The 24854-nt window shown below is 35.9% G+C and overlaps 1 protein-coding gene across 5 annotated transcripts in view; it reads left to right on the top strand.

Annotated features, from left to right (window-relative positions):
* FNDC3A (fibronectin type III domain containing 3A) overlaps window positions 1-24854 on the top strand; it is a 155812-nt gene that overhangs the window by 92316 nt on the left and 38642 nt on the right. For all 5 annotated transcript variants that reach the window (XM_059041671.2, XM_059041669.2, XM_059041673.2 and 2 more), the window contains 6 exons: window positions 10504-10741; window positions 13514-13783; window positions 14929-14987; window positions 20498-20655; window positions 22601-22660; window positions 23761-23899. In XM_059041671.2, the coding sequence (XP_058897654.1) occupies window positions 10504-10741; window positions 13514-13783; window positions 14929-14987; window positions 20498-20655; window positions 22601-22660; window positions 23761-23899 (924 nt within the window). The remainder of the gene's footprint in view (window positions 1-10503; window positions 10742-13513; window positions 13784-14928; window positions 14988-20497; window positions 20656-22600; window positions 22661-23760; window positions 23900-24854) is intronic.

The raw sequence follows: 24854 nt of genomic DNA, 5'->3' as shown, positions 1-24854 counted from the left end.
AGAAGAGAATTTAGACCTGTAGACCTGCAACCATAAGGGCTAAGGGGGTCAGTATCACCACACACCTGCAGCCCTTCCCTACATACCAGTTGGAAAGCTCTGACTTAAAGAAAAAAATGATAGCTAACTTAGTTACACAGGCAAACTTAGTTAAACTGTAGTATCTGTAGGTGTTCAATATCTGCTACTGAGATTCTATGTAGTCGGCACTCATTGCTTCAAGACCTTTTTGGAAATAGCCAGTTTCTTATCCTAGCACTGAATTTGTACTTGAAATTTTCTTCAGACCCTCTCTTACTTCCTCTCTGATTATGCCAGAATATTGGTGGGATATTGTGGTGGATTCCCTGCTCACTCTGTGAAGCCTACCACTATATGAATGAGAGTAAAAGAGGACCATGATGCTGGGGAGAATGGAAGCAGTATGAGAATTAGAATCCAAAAGCTGGATCCATGTCATTTATAAAACCCTCGCTAGCTGCGTGGCCTGGGACAAATCAATTTACTTGAGCCTCAGTGTCCTCACTGTAAGATGAGATTGATAACATATTAGAAAGTGCTTTGTAAGCCTTTCAGAAGAGTAACCTGCTCACTTTCTACTTTTGTTTAGCACACTGACTCCTTAGCCTGCATTCTGCCTTTATTACCCTACTAAATCTACTCCCTGGTATATACCAAACCAAAGGCCTTTTTCCAGCCTGATCCTCTTTGACCTCTAAACATTTGCCCCTATTCATATGATTTATCCCAGATTATCCCCGATTTCCTTGAAGTAATGCTATCCTGATTCTTCCTACTTCTCTGGTTGTTCCTTCTCAGACCTTTCTCCACCTAAAGAGGATACCCAGACTTTTCTCTCTAGCACAGTTCAGTTTAACAAATGTGTTGAATGGTACCACATGTCAAGCTCTGCATTGGGTGCCAGTGACATAAAGATGATTAAGACAGATTCTTTGAAGGCAATTATAGCGTATACCCTTCTCTCAGCTAACAGTACCTTTTATTTTTATGGCAAATTTCTACCCCTCTCCTTTCACTCAATCATGACCTTCTAGAATTAGCTTTCCTTGAACCGTTTCAGGTACCTCTCCTTTGGGGTTCTCATGGCACATTATATATATCCTTCTTTTAATGAATTTTTCACACTGTTTAGTTAATAAATTTTCTTTCCTGAGAAGATTATGAATGCGTACAGTTCCTGTATTCAGCAGTGTTCAGCAGATATGTATTGAGTGCTCATATATGTCAGGTGCTCTTTTAGGTGATTGAATAAAAAGAGGCAAGGCCCTCCATACTTCTGTAGTTTACATTCTTGTGGGGAAAAGGAAACAATAAGCATAATAAATGGATAAATTATATAATGTATTAGGTGGTGAGTAACAAAGAAAATAGAGCTAGTTACATTTTAAAATAGGGTGATCAGACTAGGCATCATTGGAAAGGTGCCTTTGAACCAGGTCTTGAAGGACAGTTGGGAGTTAGCAATGCATCTGTTCGTGGAAAGAGGATTCTGGGAACAGAAACAGCCAATGCAGATGGCCTAAGGTGAGAGCATGCCTGAACAACAAGGATGCCATCGTGGCTGGACTGAGTCCTTAAGGCAGAATAATAGTAAGCAATGAGGTCAGAGAGATAATGGGACTAGATCATAGAGGATTCATATTCATTGTTATTTCCTCGATGCTGAGTACAATGCCTGTCATATATTAAGGGCTTAATAAATATTAGTAAATCAATCAAATAATCATCCAAGTTGAGGTTCTATATCTTTAGGCCAAGAGCTACTGAAATAATCTTCCTATATTACTTCTTCGATTTTTTTCACTTCTGTGCTTATTATTTGGCTTGTCCACTCAATGGAGTCTAGATTTCTTGACATATAAGGCCTTAACACAGTTCTCTTCTAGTTTGTCTTCGTACCCTTCTCTTGATACATCTAATCACGTAATCTATTTTTGCAGCCAAACATGACTACTCACATGCTCACTTGATGTTTTTCTTTCTTCATGCTTTTGTTAATGCTGTTATTTGGGGAATGTTACTCATTCCCTCATTTCTGCCTTTTGAAATTCTACCCATCCTTGAGAAACTAGATCGAGTTATTTGTACCATTCTTTGGTTATGTGTTATGTACCACCTGGTATTGTAATTGTGTATATATATATATTCTTCTTAAATGGGATTTTAAGTTCCTTGAGCATAGGGAGGTACCTTTTAATTATTATTTTTGTTCTGTGGTAACTCAAATATAGTAGGTGCTTCATAAATATTTGTCAGATAAGAGAATGAACTTTAACAATAATCTTACTGGAAGGATTATGTGAGGCTAATTATTAATTAACAATTAATCAATCTTAGTTTAAGATTATCTCTAGGAAATGTATCATTTTAAGCACACAGTGGTAATCCAAGGACAAAAATCTAGTTTCATCATTATTGAAATAATTTAAGTACCCACTATGGATTCTAACATTTTGACATCACTGTTGAAGTACATCCCCCATTGCCTGACATATGCAATTTCTGATGTTAGAAAATACTTATAAAGAGCCAAGTTCTAGGCACAACTAAGAGCTTGATAATTGTGCAAAACTTGGCACATAAGCAAACGTAATTATATTAGCAAATATAGAAGCTGGGCGTTGAACCAAATGTTAAGACACAGAGATGGCTGTTGTTAAGTACAAGCTGTATTTGGCTCAGCAGGAACGAAGTAGCACACACACTAAATCCATGAATAGCTATCATCTATAGTCTCCTTTTAGACTTTCGTACACTGTTCTCCCCTCAGGGCAGCAGGTTTAATCACCTCCATCCCGGCCTTGTATCTCTTATTGAAGGCCAGTGATCCAAGGAGGGTCAAGTAATGTTTTTGCTATATCATCATGTAATTCAATACATACTAACAGGATTCAGCAAATGTATGTATCCTAAAACGTTTGGTCAGGCAAGCAGGGACTGCAAAAATTAAAATCCAGTGTTGGGACCATTTAGCTCTACCACTGAGGAAGTAATGATGCTACATATCTAGGAGCATATTGAGGCTGAAAAATGAAAGATTTAAAAGATAGATAGATCTTAATTTAAGATCAAGATTTAACAAAAATACTTATTAGTAGAAACAGGAAGAAATCATGATTTACCCAGGATAAATCAACCTTCAAATTTTTGATGTTTTACCAATGGCATGTCCCCCTTAAGTTTAGAAGCACTTCAGGTATGAACTCATCATTAACTCATATATTTTAACTTCATTTTTGAGAATAACAGACAGGGTATTATACACTGGGTAATTTGGGGGTTAACTGGTTCTGTTTTTCTCATTTGTAATTTGCAAAACCCAAACTCGCCATTAAAATTGCCAGTTGTATTATAGTTCCTTTGCATATCTATTCAAGAGTTCCACAATATTGTTTATTTTATATTTGTACTTTATTGCTCTGATACTTTAGCATTCTACTCAGCAGTAATGGGAATAGTCAGACTTAATTTTTCAGTTACATAACTTTTACTGTTGGATCAGAAAAATGGATCTTTTTTTAAAAAAAATTTTTTTATTAACTATGACACTGTGTAAGATACCATCCAATATGATAGGGAAACCTAAAGTTAATTAAAATGATATGCATAAAGCAAAATGTAATTCACCAGAAGCTTAAATATAGTTCAAAATGTAGTTCACCGGAAGCTTAAATATAAAGGAATATTAATTTTGCAAACAAGCCAATGGGAAATATATTTAGTGATAAAGAACAAATATAGTTGTATATTTTAAAAGTTGTATATTTTTCTGATCATTATTACGTAGAAAACTTGGAAAACATGTAAAAGGGTAGGGAAAAAATTGCATCAAGTGTTATTATAACCTGGAGACAAAACCTTCACGAACTCTATTATTATAGTTTAACAAGTAAGAAAGGGAGGTTTATGAGAGATTTGACATACTGCATAGAGGCAGAAATATGTGCCAACTGAACTGAGACATCAAATAGAGAAACAAACAGAAACAGTAAAACTCAAAAAACAAAGCAAATGATGACACGGAAAGCAAAAGGTGACAAGTGTAGAAGGAACTTAATTTCCTGGCAAATAATAATAACTTATAGTCGCTAAGGGCATTGCAGCTCAGAACACTTGGTATTTTAAGGATGGAGTTAATGAATTATCAAGAAAATATTATAGATTTACCTGAATGGAACTCCTGAAAGGTAATAGCAAAAGTTCTCTCCTTCTGCCTTTCTTGTAGTGAATGGCTCCCCTGTTTTTTATAGAATGTGGGTTGTTATGGTGATGTGAGGGTACCTAACAGGGAGGGGATTATAGATCTCATAATGTGGGGAAAGGGCCTATATCAGCTTCATAAAAAGTTTCAGATTACTCCATTGAGCTGGACTTGGTATTTCACTGTGCCTTTATGTCAGCCCACAGCAATGAGGTCAGTTAAGTTTTTCAAAAATTCTACAAACCAGTCTGATCTCAGTCTTCCCTGTCTCTCATGGAGAGAACAGCCAAAAAAGATGGGCAGCAGTGTAAGAGACTGGAAGGGGACTTAGAGGTTTAGATGAGGACGAAGAGTCACAGTAAGAGCTGAAGAGAAAGGTTGTAGTCGCTTAGTGACATTGCTGTGTGTTTGATTAGATATATAAAATAAATATCTGTTGGATGAATGGCCAGAAAATATCTTTATTACTGTTTAATAACTTAAAGTTGGAGTAGTTCAGGGTTCAGGGTGAGGCAATAGAAGTAGGTTGCTAAAAGTAGTGAGGAAGCAAAGACTGTAGGCATTGAAGAAGTCACAAAACCCTAGTAATTTGGTGTTGTTAGGGGGAGCAGGGGAGCATTTGAGTAGAACTAATAGAATTTATTTCTGGTCATATCATTCATTAAACAAAAAAGTTTTTGAGCGTCTGTCATATGCTAGGTGTATTATACCAGATATTGGGAAGAAAACAGTATACAGAACAGATCTGTCATGGAATGTATATTCTGGTGCACAATATAAAATGTCAGACAGTAAACACAACCTCCTTTCTCTGCAGTCCCTCTCAATTACGTCTGTATTCGATAAAACAGAGCTTTGCCTAATTAGAAATTGCATGGCATATGTGGTTAGGTGGTCAGACTACGCTGATAGTTCCATTTAATTTTATCTCATTGCCTTTAATTTTTTTTAACATAGACTAATTTGGATATTTTACCTTTTTACGACTTGATTTTATTTTAATCATCACCGTCAGTTTACCCTGTTGGTATAAAATTCAATGTCCTGGCTATTTCTTAGCAGCTGGAGACTTAGCAGATAGTTTTGAGGTCTCTGGCCTTACTCTGAAGTTACTGGCTGCTCAGGTGGTTACTGGAAGTGGTGGAGTTCTCCACACACTCTTGGTCCTGGTCTGGCTCTTTTTTTTTTTTAATCTCTGCATCTTAGCTTTTTTTTTTTTTTTTTTTTAATTGTGGTAAAATACACACTAAAAATTTACCATCATAACTGTTTTAAATGTACAGTTCAGTGGTATTAAGTACATTCACACTGTTGCACTACCATACATCCACAAGAACTCTTCACCTGGCAAAGCTGAACTCTGTACCTTATCAACCTTAAAAATAAAACACATAGTTATTATAGCAGCGAAATGAGGTTATTTAGGAATAGCAGAGGAATTGCAGTTCAGGGCATGCAAACTATGGCAAACCACAAGCAGTCCCTAAAACAAAGAAGAGGACTATTCTTTTATAAAGAAAAGGAGGGGAGTTAGGAAGGGGTGGGTTTTTGAGCAAAATCCATTGGAGGAAAGAGAGTTCAGGGTTATGGCTGCTTCTCATTAGGCTAGTTGTGGTGGCTTCTCGTTGGCTGGGCTGTTGCTGGGCGAGGAGAAAAATCTTCCTTCCTCCAGCTGGGGTATGTAAAGTAAGCTTCTTCTGGTTGGGGAATGCAAGGTATGCTTCTTGCTAGTGTCTGCAAGGGGCAACAAGCAGTAGTAAGTGAGAAGCCTTCAGGGCTTCCCAACTCTTTTTTTAAATGAGGTTTCTTTTCTTCATTTTCACAACCTGTTAAACAATAACTCCCCAATCTCTCTTCCCTCAGCTTATCTTTATATTTGAAATGTTCTTTTTCAGAAGAAAAGAAAAACATTTCTTTTGAAATGTTTCTTTCAAAAGAAAAGTTTTAATTTCAAAAGTAATTTAGACATTTCTTTTTTAACCTATGAGATCTCACTTGTGTTTGTGAAATTTTTAAAGGCTGTAGAAGCCAGGTGTTTGTAGATTCTATGCCCAAAAAATGAATAAGAACATAGAATTGAAGCCAGATTACCTGAGTTCAGTTACTAGCTCCTCCACTTACTACCTGTGTGACCTTGCAAGTTATTTGACATCTCTGTGCCTCGGTTTCCCCATCTAAAAAATGGAGATAATAGGGTTTCCCTGGTGGCGCAGTGGTTGGGAGTCCGCCTGCCAATGTAGGGGACGCGGGTTCGTGCCCCAGTCCGGGAGGATCCCAAGTGCCGTGGCGCATCTGGGCCCATGGGCCATGGCCGCTGGGCCTGCGTGTCCGGAGCCTGTGCTCCACAGTGGGAAGGGGCCGCAGCAGTGAGAGGCCTGCATGCCGCAAAAAAAAAAAAAAAAAAAAAAAAAACAGAGATAATAATACTACCTATTTGTAGCATTGTGTTGAGGATTAAATAGTTAATACATGTCCCTTGAGAAACTTACAGTTAAATTATAGAGTAAGACTTATGGATTTGGAAAATTAACAAATACTACAGTGTTATGGATACCAAACAAGTGATAGAGAATAAATGCAATGGAATTGTTAGGAAGGAGAGATCACTGAGATTGTGTTGTCTAGGAAAGGGTCACAGAGAATAATCAAGAGAAGCTATCTATAGGCTCCTAACTCCCCCACATCTCTACCAATATCTGGAATTATATGCTCTACCTTCTCATCTCATCAGTCCATACTTGTTTTTCATCTAGAACAAAGACAAACTTTTCTGCTCCTGTCCAGATCCTGTGCCCCAGCTGGAGCCCTGAATCTCATCTCCTTTTGCCTGCTCAAGGACCTTACTCGCATTCTCTCTCCTACATCATCAATTTCTTACTCTCTGATGGATTGTGCTGATTAGTATATCAGTCTGTTGTAATTGCTCTCACTAGAAACAAATTTTTTAAGCTGCTTGACTCTACTGTTGTCAGTCACCACCCTATTCCCATATTCCCCTCTGCAGGAAAACTTTCCAGAATTGTGCTGTTACTTCTCTAATTCTCCTCCCCACTTTCTCTCTTAAATCCACTCCAGTCAGGCTTTGCCCCTATGATTACGCTAAAACTGCTCTCATCGAGGTCACTATGACTTACATATTGCTATATCCAATGGTCAGTCCTTAGTCTTCATCTTATTAAACCTGTCAGCAGCATTTGACAGAATTGATCCTTCCTCCCTGACACACTTAACCAAACTTCCAGACTCCACATTCTTAAGTTTTCTTCCTGCCTTACCTGGTTGTCCTTTCCCAGTCTTTCTGCAACTGCAGACTACTGTTATCTAACTGCCTACTCAGCATTTACACTTAGATGTCTTACAGACTTAACAAATTTAAATGCACAAAACCTAAAACTCCAAATCTTCCCTGGTCTGCACCACCCAAATGACTTGTTCTAACTGCAGCCTTCCCTTTCACTGTTGGTCCAATACCATCGTTCCAAAACTTCTTTTTCACACTTCTCCGCTGGAATTATCAGCTAATCTTTAATTATCAGCTACCTTTAAAGATACGCAGAATGTGGACCACTTCTTACCATCTCCACTGCTACCACCGTGGTCCAAACCTCCACCATCTCTTGCCTAGATTTCTGCAGTAGCTTCCTGAATGATTTCCCCTTTTTTGCCCTTGCCCTACAATCTGTTCTCAACTCAGCAGCCAGAGTAATCCTGTAAGAGTATGTCAGGAGCTTCTCACCCTCAGCACTGTAGACATTTAGGCGTGGTGATTTTTTGTTGTGGGGTTGCCCTGTGTGTTGCAGGGCATTGAGGCAGCATCCCTCACCTCAGCTCGCTGGATGCAAAGTAGTGCCGCCAGCTCCAGGTGTGACAACCAGAAGTGACTCCACGTGTTGCCACAAAATCACCCCTGGATGAGAATCACTTTGTTTGTATCCCTCTTCTGTCCAAAACTCTGCAATGCTTCCCTGTTACACTGAGTAAATACAAGTCCTTAATAAGCCTATACAGCCCTACCTGACTCGGCCACCTCCCCTACCTTTTTTTTCTTTTTTTTTTTTTTTTTCGGGCCACGCACGGCATGTGGGATCTTAGTTCCCCCACCAGGGATGGAACCCACGCCCCCTGCGTTGGAAGCGCAGTCTTAACCACTGGGCCGCCAGGGAAGTCCCTCCCCTACCATTTGTATCTCTTTGATCTCATCTGTTTCTGTCTTCCTCCTCCTTTATGCTGATCCAGTCACACTGGCTTCCTTCTAGCCACATCTACATTAGAGGCTCTGTTCTAACTGTTCCCTCTACCCAGAACACTCTTTCAGATTTTTGTGTGGCTAATTCCTTCAGTTCCTTCAAGTCTCTGCTCAAATTTCATTTTGCCAATAAGGCGTATCCTGATCACTCTTTTATACTACAACCTGTTCCCCTCCCACAATCCTTCTAATCCCCCTTACATGTTCTGTTTGGTTGTTTTTTTTTTTCTCATAGTATTTATCACCATGCAGCATGCTCAGTAATTTACTTTTGATGTCATGTTTGTCTGCCCCTGTTAGTGTGTGCGCCCACATAAACACATCACTCTGTATTTTCTCTCCTAAATTACCAATTTCTTTTTGTTCAGAAACAAATCTTTTGTTTTTTTAATGAATGGAGGAGGGTATTGCTAGATTTGGAAAGAGAGATGGGATTTGCGTGGTTATGGATTGAGGGGAAGCAAAGTGAGGAGGGTAGATGGCATAAACCAAAGTACAAGATAAAGAAATATGTCAGTTAGGTATGAAGATACTTTTTTTTAGTATACCAGCCTGGCTGGAATTAAGGGTTCAGGATTTGGTGTGGAAGAAGATACAGCAATAATGATAGGTTGGAACCAGTTGGGATGGTAGGTTGAAGAGTATGTACAGTACAGTCCTATCAGAAAAGGCAAGGTCGTTTAAGATTTGTGAGTCAGAGAGTTGAGAAAGATGAAAGTAGTATGTTAATGACGGACACTGTGGTTTGGCTCACTCAGAATCCATTTCAAACTTCTTCTAATGTCCGTTCCTATAGGTTAGAGGCTGAAAAAACGAAACAGTTTCCAGATTTTCTTCAGCTAGGCTTCCAGATGTGATTTAGTTTCCACCAGTCAGTCATATACACTTGTCTGAGGCTTGAACCAGAACTGAGTTAAACAGTGAGAGAGGTGGGATGTGGGATATGAAGCATCCATTGTGCTAGAAGCCAGGCATTGTAGTTCTAGAGCTAGTGTATAAAAACAGTGATTCATTTGCTCTTCTGGTCCCATATTACAGACAAGTCATCTCACACTCCAACAGGTAAGGTCAGTTTAATAGGCTATTTAGTAGCAACTATATTCTTTCTAAAACAGTAATATATTTGTAATCTAGGCTTACCTTTACCCAAATAAGTGTGTTTTCTAATATTCCTCCCAAGCACATATGTTTATAAACAAAATTTGCAATTCGTTTGAGCATAGTAAAACGTGTCCTTCCTGAAAATACCAGGATTTGCCTTTAAGTTAGCACTTTACATTTTAATCGTTTTCTGTTATTAGCCATTTGTTGTACTTAAGTAGTAATCATTTAAGTCTAAAAGATTAAGGACCCTGTTTTAGTAGAAGGATTTCTAATTTTGAGGTTAAATCTTATATCTTTTTAGGCCTTCCTGTATGTCCTTGTTGTTCTAGTGAGGTTCAAAAGGAATAAATCTGGCGTTTTAAAAAATCCTTTGCCACAGTGTGACCCCTATTTAAAAACGTGTAATATCTACGACTCAGAGCCACAGATATTTTTCTTAACTGGGAGTTAATATATTAGGTGTTTGCCTCCCTTGAAATGATCTTCAGTTATTAAAATTGTTCTGGTCATGGTCCTAAGAGTTTTATACCTAAATTCAATATATGGTTGATCTTAGGAGTCTGGATCCAGCTTTTTCCCATATTATGTTCAAACCAAAAGTTCCCTTGAGACTCCCTTCATTTTTACTGTATCACTAAATGCATGTATCATGTAAGATAAATACCAGATGTCATAATTCATTGTTTATATTATTATTAGGTTGTCTTATCAGTGTTTTAATATTTATATTGCATTGTATAACAAAAACTACTTCATGTTGTTCAGTGCTAATTCATATGTATGTAATGTACTTAATAAAATCTTTTCATGTTGGTTCTGTAAAATTTCTTAATTAACTCCTAATGGTGTAAAAATTCTTACTCTAACATATTTGAAAAAGATTGCTTAACATCCTATGGAAGAAACTTTTAATCTGTTATTCATTTTGTAGGTTATTGAAGACAATGGTGTTCGAAGAGTTGTTGTGGTTCCTCAGGCACCAGAGTTTCATCCTGGCGGTCACACAGTCATCCATCGTTCTCCACATCCTCCTCTGCCTGGTTTCATTCCTGTACCAACCATGATGCCTCCTCCACCACGCCACATGTACTCACCAGTAACTGGAGCTGGAGACATGGCAACACAGTATATGACACAGTATCAGTCTTCACAAGTATATGGAGATGTAGGTAAGTATCTTAAAATATTCCTGTCTTATGGAGTTGGCTTTTTTTTTGCTTGGATATAATAGGTACTACTACTATATAAAAGAAACAAAAAATGGTAACAGTATCACAGTCATTTTCTGTTATTCAAACACTGTGTTAAGGGAACTCTATTCAATACTCTTTAATGACCTATATGGGAAAAGAATCTAAAAAAGAGTGGATATATGTATATGTATAACTGATTCACTTTGCTGTACACCTGAAACTAACACAACATTTTAAATCAGCTCTACTCCAATAAAAATTAATTTAAAAACAAAACGAAAAAACACTATGTTAGGGCTTCCCTGGTGGCGCAGTGGTTGAGAATCCGCCTGCCGATGCAGGGGATACGGGTTCGTGCCCCGGTCCGGGAAGATCCCACATGCCGCGGAGCGGCTGGGCCCGTGAGCCATGGCCGCTGAGCCTGTGCGTCCAGAGCCTGTGCTCCGCAACGGGAGAGGCCACAACAGTGAGAGGCCCGCGTACCGCAAAAAAAAAAAAAGAAACTGAAGATCAGAAATGTTAAGTAATTTCTGCAAGGTCACAACTAGTTCATTGTTGAGGATTTTAACCCTCTCAGATCTGTTTGATAATAAATTTCCTGTTATTACAACATATTTTTTATTTTCCCCTCATGGTTCATTTATCATTCTATTTGCATAGTAAATGAAATATAAAAACATTTGGATAACTACATTTTTAAAGTATGCACTAATTAATTACAGTCCCTGTGGTTTTTTTATTGAGATAATTCACGTAACAAAATTCACCATTTTAAAGTGTACAGTTCAGTGATTTTTAGTATATTCACTAGATGCTAGATTCACTACTGTTATCTAATTTCAACACATTTCTATCATCCCCAAATGAGAAACTCTGTGTCTATTAAGAGTCAGTCCCAATTCCCCCTTTTCCCCCACCTCATAATCTACTTTCTGTCTCTATGGATTTGTCTACTCTAGAGATTTCATGTAAATCTTCATACAATATATAGCCTTTTGTATCTAGCATTTTTCACTTAACATATTGTTTTCAAGGTATATTTCAAGCTTGTACCATGATAAGTACTCCTCTCCTTTTAATGGCTGAAAAATATTCCATTATGTGGATATAATTTTGTTTTTCCATTCATTAGTTGATAGACATTTGGGTTGTTTACACTTTTTGTCAGTTTTGAATAATGATGCTGTGATATCTGTGTACAAGTTTTTGTGTAGACATATGGTTTCATTTCTCCTAGGTATATAACTAAGAGTGGAATTACTGGCTTATATGGTAATTGTATGTTTAACTTTTTGAAGAACTGCAAAATTGTTTTCCATAGTGACTGTACTATTTTACATTCCTACCAACAACGTATGAGAGTTCTGATTTCTTCCTGTCATTGCCAAAATTTGTCTTTAGATTCTAGCCATCCCAGTGAGTGTGAAATATTATCTCAGTGTGATTTTGATTTGCTTGTCCCTAGTAACTACTGATGTAGAGCATCTTTTCATTTGCTTACTGGCAATTTTTATATCATCTTTGGAAAGATGTCTATTTAAATCCTTCACCTCTTTTTAATTGGGTTATTTGTCTTTTTTTGAGTTGAAAATGTTTTTATGTATTTTGGATACAAGCCTCTTATCAGATATATGATTTGCAGATATTTTCTCCCATGTTGTCTCTTTACTATTTTGATGGTATCCTTTGATGCAGAAAAGTTTTTAATTTTAATGAAGTCCACCTTATTTTTTCTTTGATTGCTTGTATTTTTGGTGTCATATCTAAGAAATTATCAAATCCAAAGTCGTGCAGATGTGTGGTGCTTGTTTCCTTCTATAAGTTTTATAGTTTTAGCTCCGACATTTAGGTCTTTGATTCATTTTGAGTTAATTTTTGTGTATAATATGAAGTAAGGCTCTAAACTTACTCTTGTATATATCCAAATTCCTGGGTTTTTATTTTAATATTATTGTGCACATCTTTACAGTATTCAAGAATATTATACTAATTTTTTTAAATCACTGATAAAACTTTTTTGACTGAGATTTTTGAGACTTTTCCTTTGAAAAATATTTTCCTCACTACAGATTTTAACTTTACAATGAAAATGAACTCTGAGGACAACTGATTTAACAATATTTATGAGGGTATTGATTTATATTATATTGCTCTATGACTTATTAGAATGAATACATTCTAAGTCTCAGCCCTGAGTTTACAATATCTGAAGATGTAATACTCTGTACCTAGATTCTGTTATTAGTTAACAGTCCCACTCACTTCTTTTTACTGACTCTTAAAACCTTATTTTTTTAGTGATGATTTGTTTTTGAGTCATAAGGGAATTTAGGTAGGTGGAGATTTTCTGTTTACTAGTTGATATGTTTGAAGTTGAAAGAGATGCTAAAAGTAATGGCTACAAAAGAGTAAAAGCAGAACTGTACACAGCTCAGTTCAGCTCTTATTCCCCACCTGTAATAGTCATAGCATATACCACCAAGCTGTTTCTATGGAGATTAATAGTTGAGAAAAGAGGAAGGAAAGAAGTGGCTGTAAGATTACAGTTATAATCAAGTCACAAAGCTTGGTTCTTTCAGTTGGTGGAGACACAGAAGTAGATTTGTTATGCAAGATTATTCTTTGAAATATTTTATAATAAGTTTTATATAATATAGATAGATTTATTTCCTGTTCTTTTCTCATGCCATAAATGAGTTTGGAGACAGTGACCTTTTTAAATGTCTTTTATTTTTTATTTCTTCTTAGATGCCCACTCTACACATGGAAGGTCCAACTTTAGAGATGAAAGATCTAGTAAGACATATGAACGTTTGCAGAAAAAATTAAAAGATCGCCAAGGAACACAGAAGGATAAAATGAACAGTCCACCATCATCACCCCAGAAATGCCCTTCTCCCATAAATGAACATAATGGGCTTATGAAAGGGCAGAATGCTAGTGGTGTAAACATAGGATCAGCAAAGAACAAGTCAGGAAGGGGGAAAGGTGGTGCACAAATTGATACAGAAGTAGAAGGTAACTATTTAAAATATATTCTAATTGTACTTTTTATCATCATTTAACCTACTAAAAGTATATTCTAACCTTTCAGTCATTTCGTCATGCTTCACATAAACTGTCGATTAATAGCCTAACACTTCTTAAATGTGAGGGGAAAGTTTTAGAATCTAAATTGTTACTAGGGTATTTCTTTTTATATTTTGGGAAAGCTCAATTAATAATTTCACCTATATCTAAACTTTTCTAACCAAGAGAAATTTCTCTTTGATAGGAAAACTCAAAGTTCATCCAGATTCCTTTCCTTCTTCTTTCTGTACCTAGATAAGGCTATGCTGATTTTTATCAAAACTCTTTAATCCTCCCAGCTTCTTTATATGCAAGTTCCTGATAGCACCTAGTTCTGTCATTCACCAATCTATTTATATACTTTGTAGTTAGGATAGAGTATTGTCCATTTCTTTCTTCAAAAGTTCTCTTGTTTCAAAATCCCCATGTTTTCCCTTGGATCCTTCCTTTAACCTGTGACTTTCACCATATGAACTCTGAGCATTACTTCCTTTTCTTTAAAATTTCCATTCCCCATCAACAAATTTAATCCTTTAACAACCTCTTTGCTTGTATATTAACGATGTTATCAAAATGTTCTCCCATATTTTTGAGACCTTCTGATCATTCTTTTCAGCACTGATGTTTCAGAAGAGTTAAGCTAAAGTTTCAGATACCTCAGTGGTGGCTATAAGTTATGGTCAAGTCAATTATATTCCTATTTTGGGAACCACAGTTAAGGCATGTCATGAAACAAATACTTAACTTGTCATTAAGAGGTATGAGATTGGCAAATAAGGACTTTCCAGAGAGAGAGTATTCTTTACTTTTTTTTTAAGTATAAAAATATACTTTCCGTAAAACTTATTGACTAGTTCAGATGTATATAGTGGTATTATAATTAGTAACCGTGGTCAAAACAGACATAGAAACTGAGGCAGAACTCTAAAGAGCCACAAGCTGCTGAATATGAACTAAGAGGTAAAAACTAGAAAATAAAACTCTCAAATACCAACCACTTAGTATATGTTTTAGAAGACATATTGGGAAGGGAGTGGGATGATTGCATTTAGGTTCATTTTTTTTTAATATTCAAAAAAAATTTTTTTTTTAAGAAAAAGATGAAGAAACTAAAGCTTTTGAAGCACTTCTTTCCAACATTGTCAGACCAGTGGTAAGTATCTTATGTATTTTCTTGACATTTATGTTTAGTATATTCATATAGGATTTTGGTATATTCAGGCCTTGTTTAAAACTTAACTATATGTAAGGAATGTGAGGTCAGTAGTGGAACAGTACAGATCTGACATAAGGTGAGATAGTTTAGTTTAATCAGTGAAGCAGAATACTCAACCAAGAATTTTTAAACAAGTTTTTAATATATGCTCAATGACATTGGAAATGACCAAGCAAAGATCTAATAAGGAGTGTAGGTACAACTGATTATCATTTTTTAAAAAACCCATTTATATTATTTCCAAATTAAATATATCCAATTAACTCCATATACAAAAAGAGTTAAAATCAAACCACAGAAGAAAGTTAATACTCCCCAGTCCTTTTTTTGTGTAGATGTAATAGAAGAAATCAGAAAAAGGTATGACAGCAAAACTGGCTACATAAAATTTTCTGCATATTTTTAGAATAGCCTAAATAAAGGCTATCATTCTAATAGAAAAAATATTTCCATCAGATAAGAAAAAAGATTAAGGTGCTTGTACAAACTGAATTTTTTTTAAATAAATTTATTTATTTTTGGCAGCATTGGTCTTTGTTGCTGCGTGCAGGCTTTCTTTAGGTGCAGCGAGTGGGGGCTACTCTTCGTTGTGGCGCACAGGCTTCTTATTGCAGTGGCTTCTCTTGTTGCAGAGCACGGGCTCTAGGTGCGCGGGCTTCAGTAGTTGTGGCTCGTGGGCTCAGTAGTCATGGCTCATGAGCTCTAGAGTACAGGCTCAGTAGTTGTGGCGCACGGGCTTAGTTGCTCCGCCCTGGTTCGGGAAGATCCCACATGCCGCGGAGCAACTAAGCCCATGAGCCAGAACTACTGAGCCTGTGATCTAGAGCCCACGAGCCACAACTACTGAGCCCACAAGCCACAACTACTGAAGCCCGCGTGCCTAGAGCCTGTGCTCTACATCAAGAGAAGCCACCGCAATGAGGAGACCACCCACCACAATGAAGAGTAGCCCCTGCTCGCCATAACTAGCAAAAGCCTGCACACAGCAGCAAAGACCCAACGCAGCCAAAAATAAATAAAATAAATTAGTTTAAAAAATAAATAAAATACTGTTTTTAAAAAAATCTACTGACATCTTTAATAATGCTTAAAATTAGACCTGTCATTACCTTTTTACTCTCAGAATTATTACCCCTTTCTGTGTGGTTACTAGAACCAGTATCTTACTACAAGGTTCCTTAGGCTCAACCTTTGACTTATCTTCAGAATATTTCTCTCACTTCCTAATCCTCACACGCAGACAAGAATCAGGTATTACCATTTCAGTAGCTTCCTAGCTAGACGTTGTTTAACCCAACAGACAGCTTTTCTTCAAGAATGGTTTTGATCACTACCCAACAAAGACCACAGGCTTCCTCAAAAGTTAAAATATACTGTACATAATTCAACCACTTCTGTTTTCATGTTTGCCTACTACCATTTAGTCTTTGTCAGTACTCACACGTATTTTTACACAGTCATGTCTATTTTCAGCTACTGTCTAGAAGTGGATTCAGAATGTAAGGATTGTGGGGACTTCCCTGGCAGTGCAGTGGTTAAGACTCCACACTTGCACTGCAGGGAGTGTGGGTTCGGTCCCTGGTTGGGGAAGTAAAATCCTGCATGCCGTGTGGCACGACCAAAAGATAAAACTAATTTTTTTAATTTTTTAAAACAAAAAATGGAAGCATTGTGTAGCAAAAAAAGAACTGAATTATTCAGGCCCTAGTCACTAGTTGAGTGACCTCAGACAAGTCACTTAACCTTTCTGAATGTGTTTCATCTATGAAATGAAGTTATGTCTGTTTTGCCTGCTTTAGAGCATAATTATAAGGATCAAGTGAGGTGGATATAAAAGGAAATTTTACTTCTAAAGTAGCATACAAATAGAAGACATATTTCAGATGATTTCTGTATCTGTATTTTTAGCCCTCATTATTCACCTCTTCCTCTAGAACCACATTTCCTGAAGCATCCTAAAGAATACCCAAGTTTGTATGTTTTGCCAACAACTAGAACTTCATCTAGAAAACCAAATTCTTCATCATTTTTCCTAAACTATTTTCTCTTCTTCATTGTTCCTCTAAAATAAAGAAGGAATTGGATTAGATCCCTTTAGTTTTCTAATTCCTTTCAGTACTTCCATCAGTGAACACTTACTCATTCAGATTTCTCTGGCTCACAGTATCAGTATTATCTTAGATTTCTTCTTTACCTTTAATTCTCCCCATGCCAAACTGAATTCCATGCTTTATCCATTTTTTCACTATAAATTTCTAGGATCTACTTTTTTCTGGAGACACACACACACACACACAACCTCACCTTTACACAGGAATTTCACAGTACCTTAATGGCAGTCCACTTCTCTTTCTTCTTTACTACAACTGGTTACATCCTTCTGAAACCAGCACCAGAAAACAGCATTTTTAGGCATTTTTCAGACTACATTCATTCTCCTTGATCTCCCTCCAGTGTTTGACATTGTTGATCATTTCCTCGTTCTCCTATAAAAGAAATGGGTAAGCTGCTGGAACATGTGTGTGTATTTTTAAAAGTTACCTAGTAATTTCATGCTCATGAGAACCATAGATTAAGGGAGAAAGAGAGAGAGAGAGATAGTGGACCATTAAAAGGATGCATGAGCATGAAATTACTAGGTAACTTTTTAAAATACACACTCACACATGTTCCAACAGCTTACCCATTTCTTTCTTTCTTTTTTTTTTTTTTTTTTTTTTTGGCCATGCTGCACGGCATGTGGGATCTTAGTTCCCTGACCAGGGATCGAACCCGTGCCCCTTGCGGTGGAAGCACAGAGTCCTAACCACTGGACCACCAGGGAAGTCCCCCCATTTCTTTTCTACCAAAATTATATCCCATCCCAAATCCTTTAAAAATCTATTCAAAATTCACTTCTCATGAAGTTTTCCACAGCAACCCTAGTGTAATCACATCTTTTGTGCCTTAACATTTATATGCAAGTAATAAAATATCTTTTTTAAAGAATGAGTTGGGACCAAGATTTTTTCTGTAAAAATGGATTGTCTAGAAAAGTTGAAATTAGCAGTGTGTCTAATTTTTTTTTAAGCTATACTTGGTAAATTCAACATAGTATCCTGGAAAAGTCTATTTAGTTTAGTTAAAATTCTAATTGATAGTATTCTACCAGTGTTAATTTCTTAGTTTTGACAGAAATACATCATTATATAAAATGTTAACATTAGAGGAAACTGGGTAGAAAGTATACAGAACTCTGTATGTATACTATCTTCCCAACTTTTCTGTAAATATAGATTTGTTCCCCCAAAAAGCCATTTAAAATATACTGTATTTAGGGCTTCCCTGGTGGCGCAGTGGTTGAGAGTCCGCCTGCCGATGCAGGGGACACGGGTTCGTGCCCCGGTCTGGCAGGATCCCACATGCCGCGGAGCGGCTGGGCCCGTGAGCCATGGCCGCTGCGCCTGCGCTCCACAATGGGAGAGGCCACAACAGTGAAAGGCCCACATACCGAAAAAAAAAAGAAAGAAAGAAAAAAAATATATACTGTATTTAATTAAGGTAAACAGATCATTTCACTCATTTTTATAGATGACACTTGGAACCTAAAAGGTTGAGAGTTTAGTATCACCAAGCATATTAGTGACAAGTCTTCTGTCTCCCTGCTTAGTCTTTTCTCTACTGCCTATGCTTTTGATGATGTAATCAGTACCCACAAAGCCTAGTAAGCTTTATAATGTAGATGCCAGTTAATGCTATTAACTGACCTACCTTCAGAATACTGTTCACTTCCCTGTTCTCACAGTTTTAACACAGTTATGATCATCCCATAAAATCAAGAAACTCTAAAGGGTATAGATATATGTAATGTTAACAGTATGTTTGTTTAAAAAAGGAAAGAAAACCTTACACAGTTACAGATTAATAGCCAGATGGGCACTGGTTAAAACAAGGAATCACTGTTAAGTCCATTGTAAATGAAACATAGTTCTGTACTGAGACTTTTTCAAGACAGCATGACAGTAAATATTACATTTCCTGTGACTCAACAGAAGCAAAATAAATACAGTAACAGTCTTCTAAACTTACTCGAGCTTTGAAAAGTAGAGAAAGTTATGCTTGTGTATAGATTGTTTATTCTGCCTAATTCAAGATAGGGGCTTCATCCTAGTGGTTAGTGGTTTTGTTTCTGTTTGTTTTATTGTCTTTGACTAAGATAGTCATTAAATGTAGATAATTTTAAAGCAAGCTTTTACATTAATGTCTGGGTATTGATATAATCTGATACCTTTCTTACCAATCTTTAGTTTAAATCAAATCCCTAGACTTTTTTTCCCTCTTTATTAGACTTTTTTTATAAAAGTAATCCAAAATGTAAAAATGCTATTAAGACCTCCTTTTTTTCTCTCATATCTCTCTTCATCCCACCACACATACTCACAAAATCCCCAAAGGTAAGGATTAGTACATTTTTACAGTACATTTTCAGATATTTGTATGCATTTTTTAATTTCTTTAACACTGCTGAAATCATAGCATATATATTGCTTTGCAGCTTCCGTTTTTCCTCTATTACATAGCACCAGTATATTGAGGGTCTCTTTAAATGTCAGCACGTACATGTCTACCTCATTTTTTGAACACCTACATAGTAGTAATATGTTAAGAAGCTATACCAATATTTCCAGTTTCTTGCCACTATTAAGAGTGCTGCGACGAGTATTCTTAAGGGTGTATATTTATGTACTTATGTAAGTTTACGGAATATTATCATGAAAAAAAATTCCTGGAAGTAGAATTCCTGAATCAAAAAGTAAACACATTTTTATAATGGTTCCCAAGTAGCTCTACATAGGGATTGTACCAATCTATACTCCTATCCTCATTTAAGAGACCACCCATTTCTCCAGACCCTCACCACACTAGATGTTAATCCAGTATTTCATCCATTAATTAATTTTAATCTTCCCTAACCCCGTGGATGAAAAGTAGTATCTTGTTTTAATTTACATTTATTTAATTATGAATGTAGTTAGATATATTTTATATATTTTTATATTTTAAATATTATTCAGTTATATTTCTTTGGACAGTCCATGTCCTTTGCTCATTTTTCCATTGAATTTTTGGTCTTTTTCTTATTGTTAGACACTTTCTAAAGTGAGGAAATGGAACCCTTTCAAGCATGTTACAAGTGGGTTTTTTCTGCCCTTCTTTCGACTGTATATGATGTTTACACTAATAGTTTTAGACGGCCCCAAATGGTCTTTAAACCTTTGTTGAACCTATCCACCCTTGCACAGCAAATTGTATCTCATCTACAAAAGGACAGGTTTCTATTTGTGAGCCATTTTATGTAAGTAGTTAGATATATTTTATTTAATCTTGAAACCCCATTAGACTTTTTTACTGTTTGTTGTACACATTACAGTTGTTTCAAAGAGCTTTCAAATATTATGTTTTTGCAGGCCTCAGACATCCAGGCAAGGACAGTAGTACTTACCTGGTCACCTCCTTCCAGCCTCATTAATGGCGAAACAGATGAGACTACTGTACCAGAGCTCTATGGTTATGAAATTCTGGTCTCAAGTACTGGAAAAGATGGGAAATATAAAAGTGTATATGTGTAGGTATTTGTTATGTTTTACTCCGTCCCATTATATAAGTTAATGGTTTATCAAAAACAGCTTAAAACTAATTCTGTGCTATTTTCCCTCTGCATGCTTTTATTTTGAATCTATAAGTTGACCAGTGAAAGTAATTTCAATGTAAATAGTCCACATGCCAGCTGGTTCACATTTCTGTCTACACTCCCTTGGAATAATCACTTTCATTGCCCACATTCAGCTTTTTTATTTTTCAGTAGGCTCCCTAATAAATATTTCACTATTCACGTATTCCTGAGACATAAATATAAATTGTAGTATGTAGAAGCCAGGACCAGAAACGGAGAACTCTTATATTGTGAACTCATGCAATGTGATATTGCTCCTCTAGGGAGTTGGATTTAATTCTTATATGTACAAGCTCATATCCCATTGAAAAATGAATTTAGTACCATTGTTCCTCATTTGTGTGTTGGTATGTTAATAATCATACTTTGAAAAACCACAGTTCTCTTTTCTTGGTTCTAAAGCATATTATATACCAAGAAGCCTTAGAAAGTATCAGTGGCTAAAACTGTGACATTTATGATTGAAGGTTGTAAAATAAATTATTTTTCTCTTCTTATTCATATAGAAATTGCTTATTCTGATGAAAAAAAGTAAAGTCGATTACTAGTTATAATTTCACCACCAGGAAGACTGTAAAGGAGGTGGTTAGCCATTTGAATGATCATTATTAACACACAACACTGGATACATCAGCCTTCTTGGTATCTTTTTTCAAAAAAATAGCTAGTATGGGGAAGAAAGGAAAGAGAAACTGCTCCAGTGACTGTCATCTAGCAACATAAGGTTATAAAAATGTCCTGTCTCCTTCTCTCTATTGAGACTTCCTTGTGTTTATTCTATTTCTTTTTCTTAAAAGAGACAAAAACTACCTAAGAGGTAAACAGAGGGTAAAGGACCATCAACATAAAGGTTTCTTTTTGTGTTAATGGCTGCTCTAGTTTGATATGGCTGCTTTCTAAAAGGAAGGATTTATCTCCATTTGCAGCCTGACCAGAGAGCACAAGAGGGACATTAGTCAACCTTAGTCACCTTTTTTACCCTGTACCAATTAAGGTCTCTTTCTGAGGCTGCTGCTACAACTGCCTGATTCATTAAGGTGCACTTCTATCAGTGAGACATGTTTCCTTTCTCATTCCTTTCACTGGCTTTGATTTGAGAAACAGGATAGCTGTGGAAGGAAAGTGGGAGGGAGGTGTGGGAGTTTGGAGGAAGAAGTCCATAAAGTGGAAAGGAAAGAAACTTAACTGAAGGAAATGAAACAGAAAACAGTGATTTATAAGAAAAGGAAGAGAAAACAGGCTAGTTTGTTGGCTACATACCCAAATAATAGTTGTATCAAATGATTATTTAAGAAAATATGTGCTATTATATTTGAAAATTTAATAGTGGCCATAAAAAATGCTTTACCTTAAATTATGATTCAGTTTTTTTTAATCAACTCATTAAACTGTAACATTTTAAATAGTTCCATGTTATATTTTAAATAAAATCCATTAGTGGCAGAATCCTTTTAGAAATTTGGTAGGTTTGATTTCAGTAGTACATGTGTTATTTAGCATTTTAATTATATACCAGTGGATTTTCAAATAATTGAAAACGGTTCTGTTTCTTCAGTAAGCTAAATACCTTCCCTAACTCCACAGGGGGAAAAAAATTCTGGCTTACACAATTGATTTGCTTAGCATACCTTTTTGTTTTAAAGTGGTATTCAGGTACATGCTTAAGTTCGGCATATATCTTAATTACATAAATTGCATATTAGTGCAATCTGAATGTGGTTACAGTTGGAAAAGTAAGCAGTATAATTTCATAAAGTACCACAAACTGTAGTGTAAATAATACATATCCTCTGGAATGCTTTATCAGACAATGAAATGTTGCCTTTTTTTTCTCCAGAGGAGAAGAAACCAGTGTCACTTTAAATGATCTCAAACCAGCTACAGATTACCATGCAAAGTAAGGAATTCCTATATGTTGCTTTTATATGGCATAGCATAGGGTTTGTTTGTTTTTAATGATTTCCTTAAAAGTCTAGAATATAATTTAAATATTAATTTTGGATTAAAAACATGGGTTTTGTGGACTTCGATTTTTCTTGTGGTATAATTATCAGTACTTTCCCAAAAAAACAAAAACATTTAACTCAAATGTTATAGTGAAGAGTAAATCACCGTGTTTGTAGGACCTAAGGTTTATAATGAATATACAGATAATATGTATAATATAGCTATAATATCTAATTCAGCACTAGAAAATTGTCCCAGCCTTTGAAACTTTTACAAAACAGAATCATAAATAATATTTGCTACTTACATATTTTTACTCCATCCTATTTTGTACAAGTTTGGGATATTAAAACTCTGAGAATTTCATAACATTTAATTAGGATAACTTAGATACTACTGTTTTGTTCTGCACAGTTCTTTTATAATTTACCGAAATTATTTTATAGACTCTAGGGTCTCCCCAGCTGGGACTCAGTATAACGATTTAGTCAGTCACCTCTATTTTTAAAAAGTACACTTGTAGTTGGGATTATTCCTATTAAACTATTAAATTAATTCTTCAATTATACATCCTATGGATAAACCCAAAGTATCATCCAACCTAATATTTTTCAAACTGTAGATTGCAACCATTATTGAATCATGAAATTAATTTTGTGGGTTATACTCAGAATTTTTTAAAGTTAAATATAATCAAATGGAATAGAAAGTATCAGTATATTATACCCTAGTTAAGGATATTGTTTCAGGGTACTTGTGCATGCATGAATGTGTGTGTGTGTGTGTGTGTGTATAAATGCATATCTCAGAGACACAGTCACAGTTTAAAGTGTATCCTTACTTTCGGCAGTCAGAAAAATATGAAAGCCCCTGGCCTATTCTATTTTTCTTTTTTTTAAGGGTCACCCTTTATTTCTGATATACATATTTTCTCAATAGAACATTTAAAGGGCATCTTACTGACTTGCCTGTACTTAAAGGTGATGCTATAGAATGGTAGGATACAGTGATTCGATCTGCAGGTTAAAACAATTTATTCTATCACCTTAGAGTCCAGGCAGAATACAATTCTATAAAGGGAACTCCTTCCGAAGCTGAAACCTTTACCACCTTGAGCTGTGAACCTGACATACCTAATCCACCAAGGATAGCCAATCGGACCAAAAATTCACTCACTTTGCAATGGAAGGTAAGAATATTCTCTAGAATATTTCCAACTGGACATTTGTTTTCCTTTTTTTCTTCTGTAGTATTAAACTTCATTTGTTTTGGGAGACAAAAAGCTAACTTGCTCTTGCTCTTCACATGTATTAAATAGGCATTTGTTCCTTATATCCTAAAATAACACTCTTATCAGTTTTTCTTACTATAATGTAAGTATAGCAGAAAAGATTGATTTATAATTAGCAGCCCTTACACTGAATTTGTGATGACACTGCAATGTGTAATTCTCAGGCTCATTACTACTTTCTATAATACTCTGTAATGACACCTTTATATCCTGAATTTTATCCTAAAATGAGATTCATAATAACTAGACTCATAGTTTTTAAAATATTAATATGCCTTAAAGGAGGAATAAAATTATTTTTAATAGAATAATGTATTTTTTAATATATAAATATTTGTGCCCAGCTATACAAGAAGATGTAATGAAATGGAAAGATTCTAGATAGAATTGGTAATTCACACACTACAGACATCATTGTTACTGGTGACATGATTTTCTGAAATGATACCTAGGTCTTGGTAAATTTCTGAGTAAAATTAAGTATAAGCTTTCCCAAGTTGCACAGTAGTTGCATTTGGGGGAATACAGTAACTGTTAGAAGTATACCACAACTACCTTGTAAAATGGAATTAAGGTCTAGGCAGTAATAGTTATAAACAGATATTTCACCTGTATGGATATGCAGGAGCACATTCAAAAGTCCTAGAGGAAAAGAACAATTCTTCATTGTACTGAAATGAAGGTGAAATTCTTTAGTTTTAGAGTGATTAAATACTGGGGGAAAAATTACCAAAAAAGCTGAAATTTTCACCACTGAAAATTAACAGATTGGTGAATTAGCAGTCTTAGGCAGTTGACACGTGGAGTCTAGAAGCAGAGATCCAGACAGTATGCCCTCTTGGAGTTTCTTTCA

This window comes from Kogia breviceps, chromosome 16 (genome assembly GCF_026419965.1).
Source record: "Kogia breviceps isolate mKogBre1 chromosome 16, mKogBre1 haplotype 1, whole genome shotgun sequence".
NCBI classification, from domain to species: Eukaryota; Metazoa; Chordata; class Mammalia; order Artiodactyla; family Physeteridae; genus Kogia; species Kogia breviceps.
Note: the sequence above shows the minus strand (reverse complement) of the source record. Positions and strands in the feature narration are given on the sequence as shown.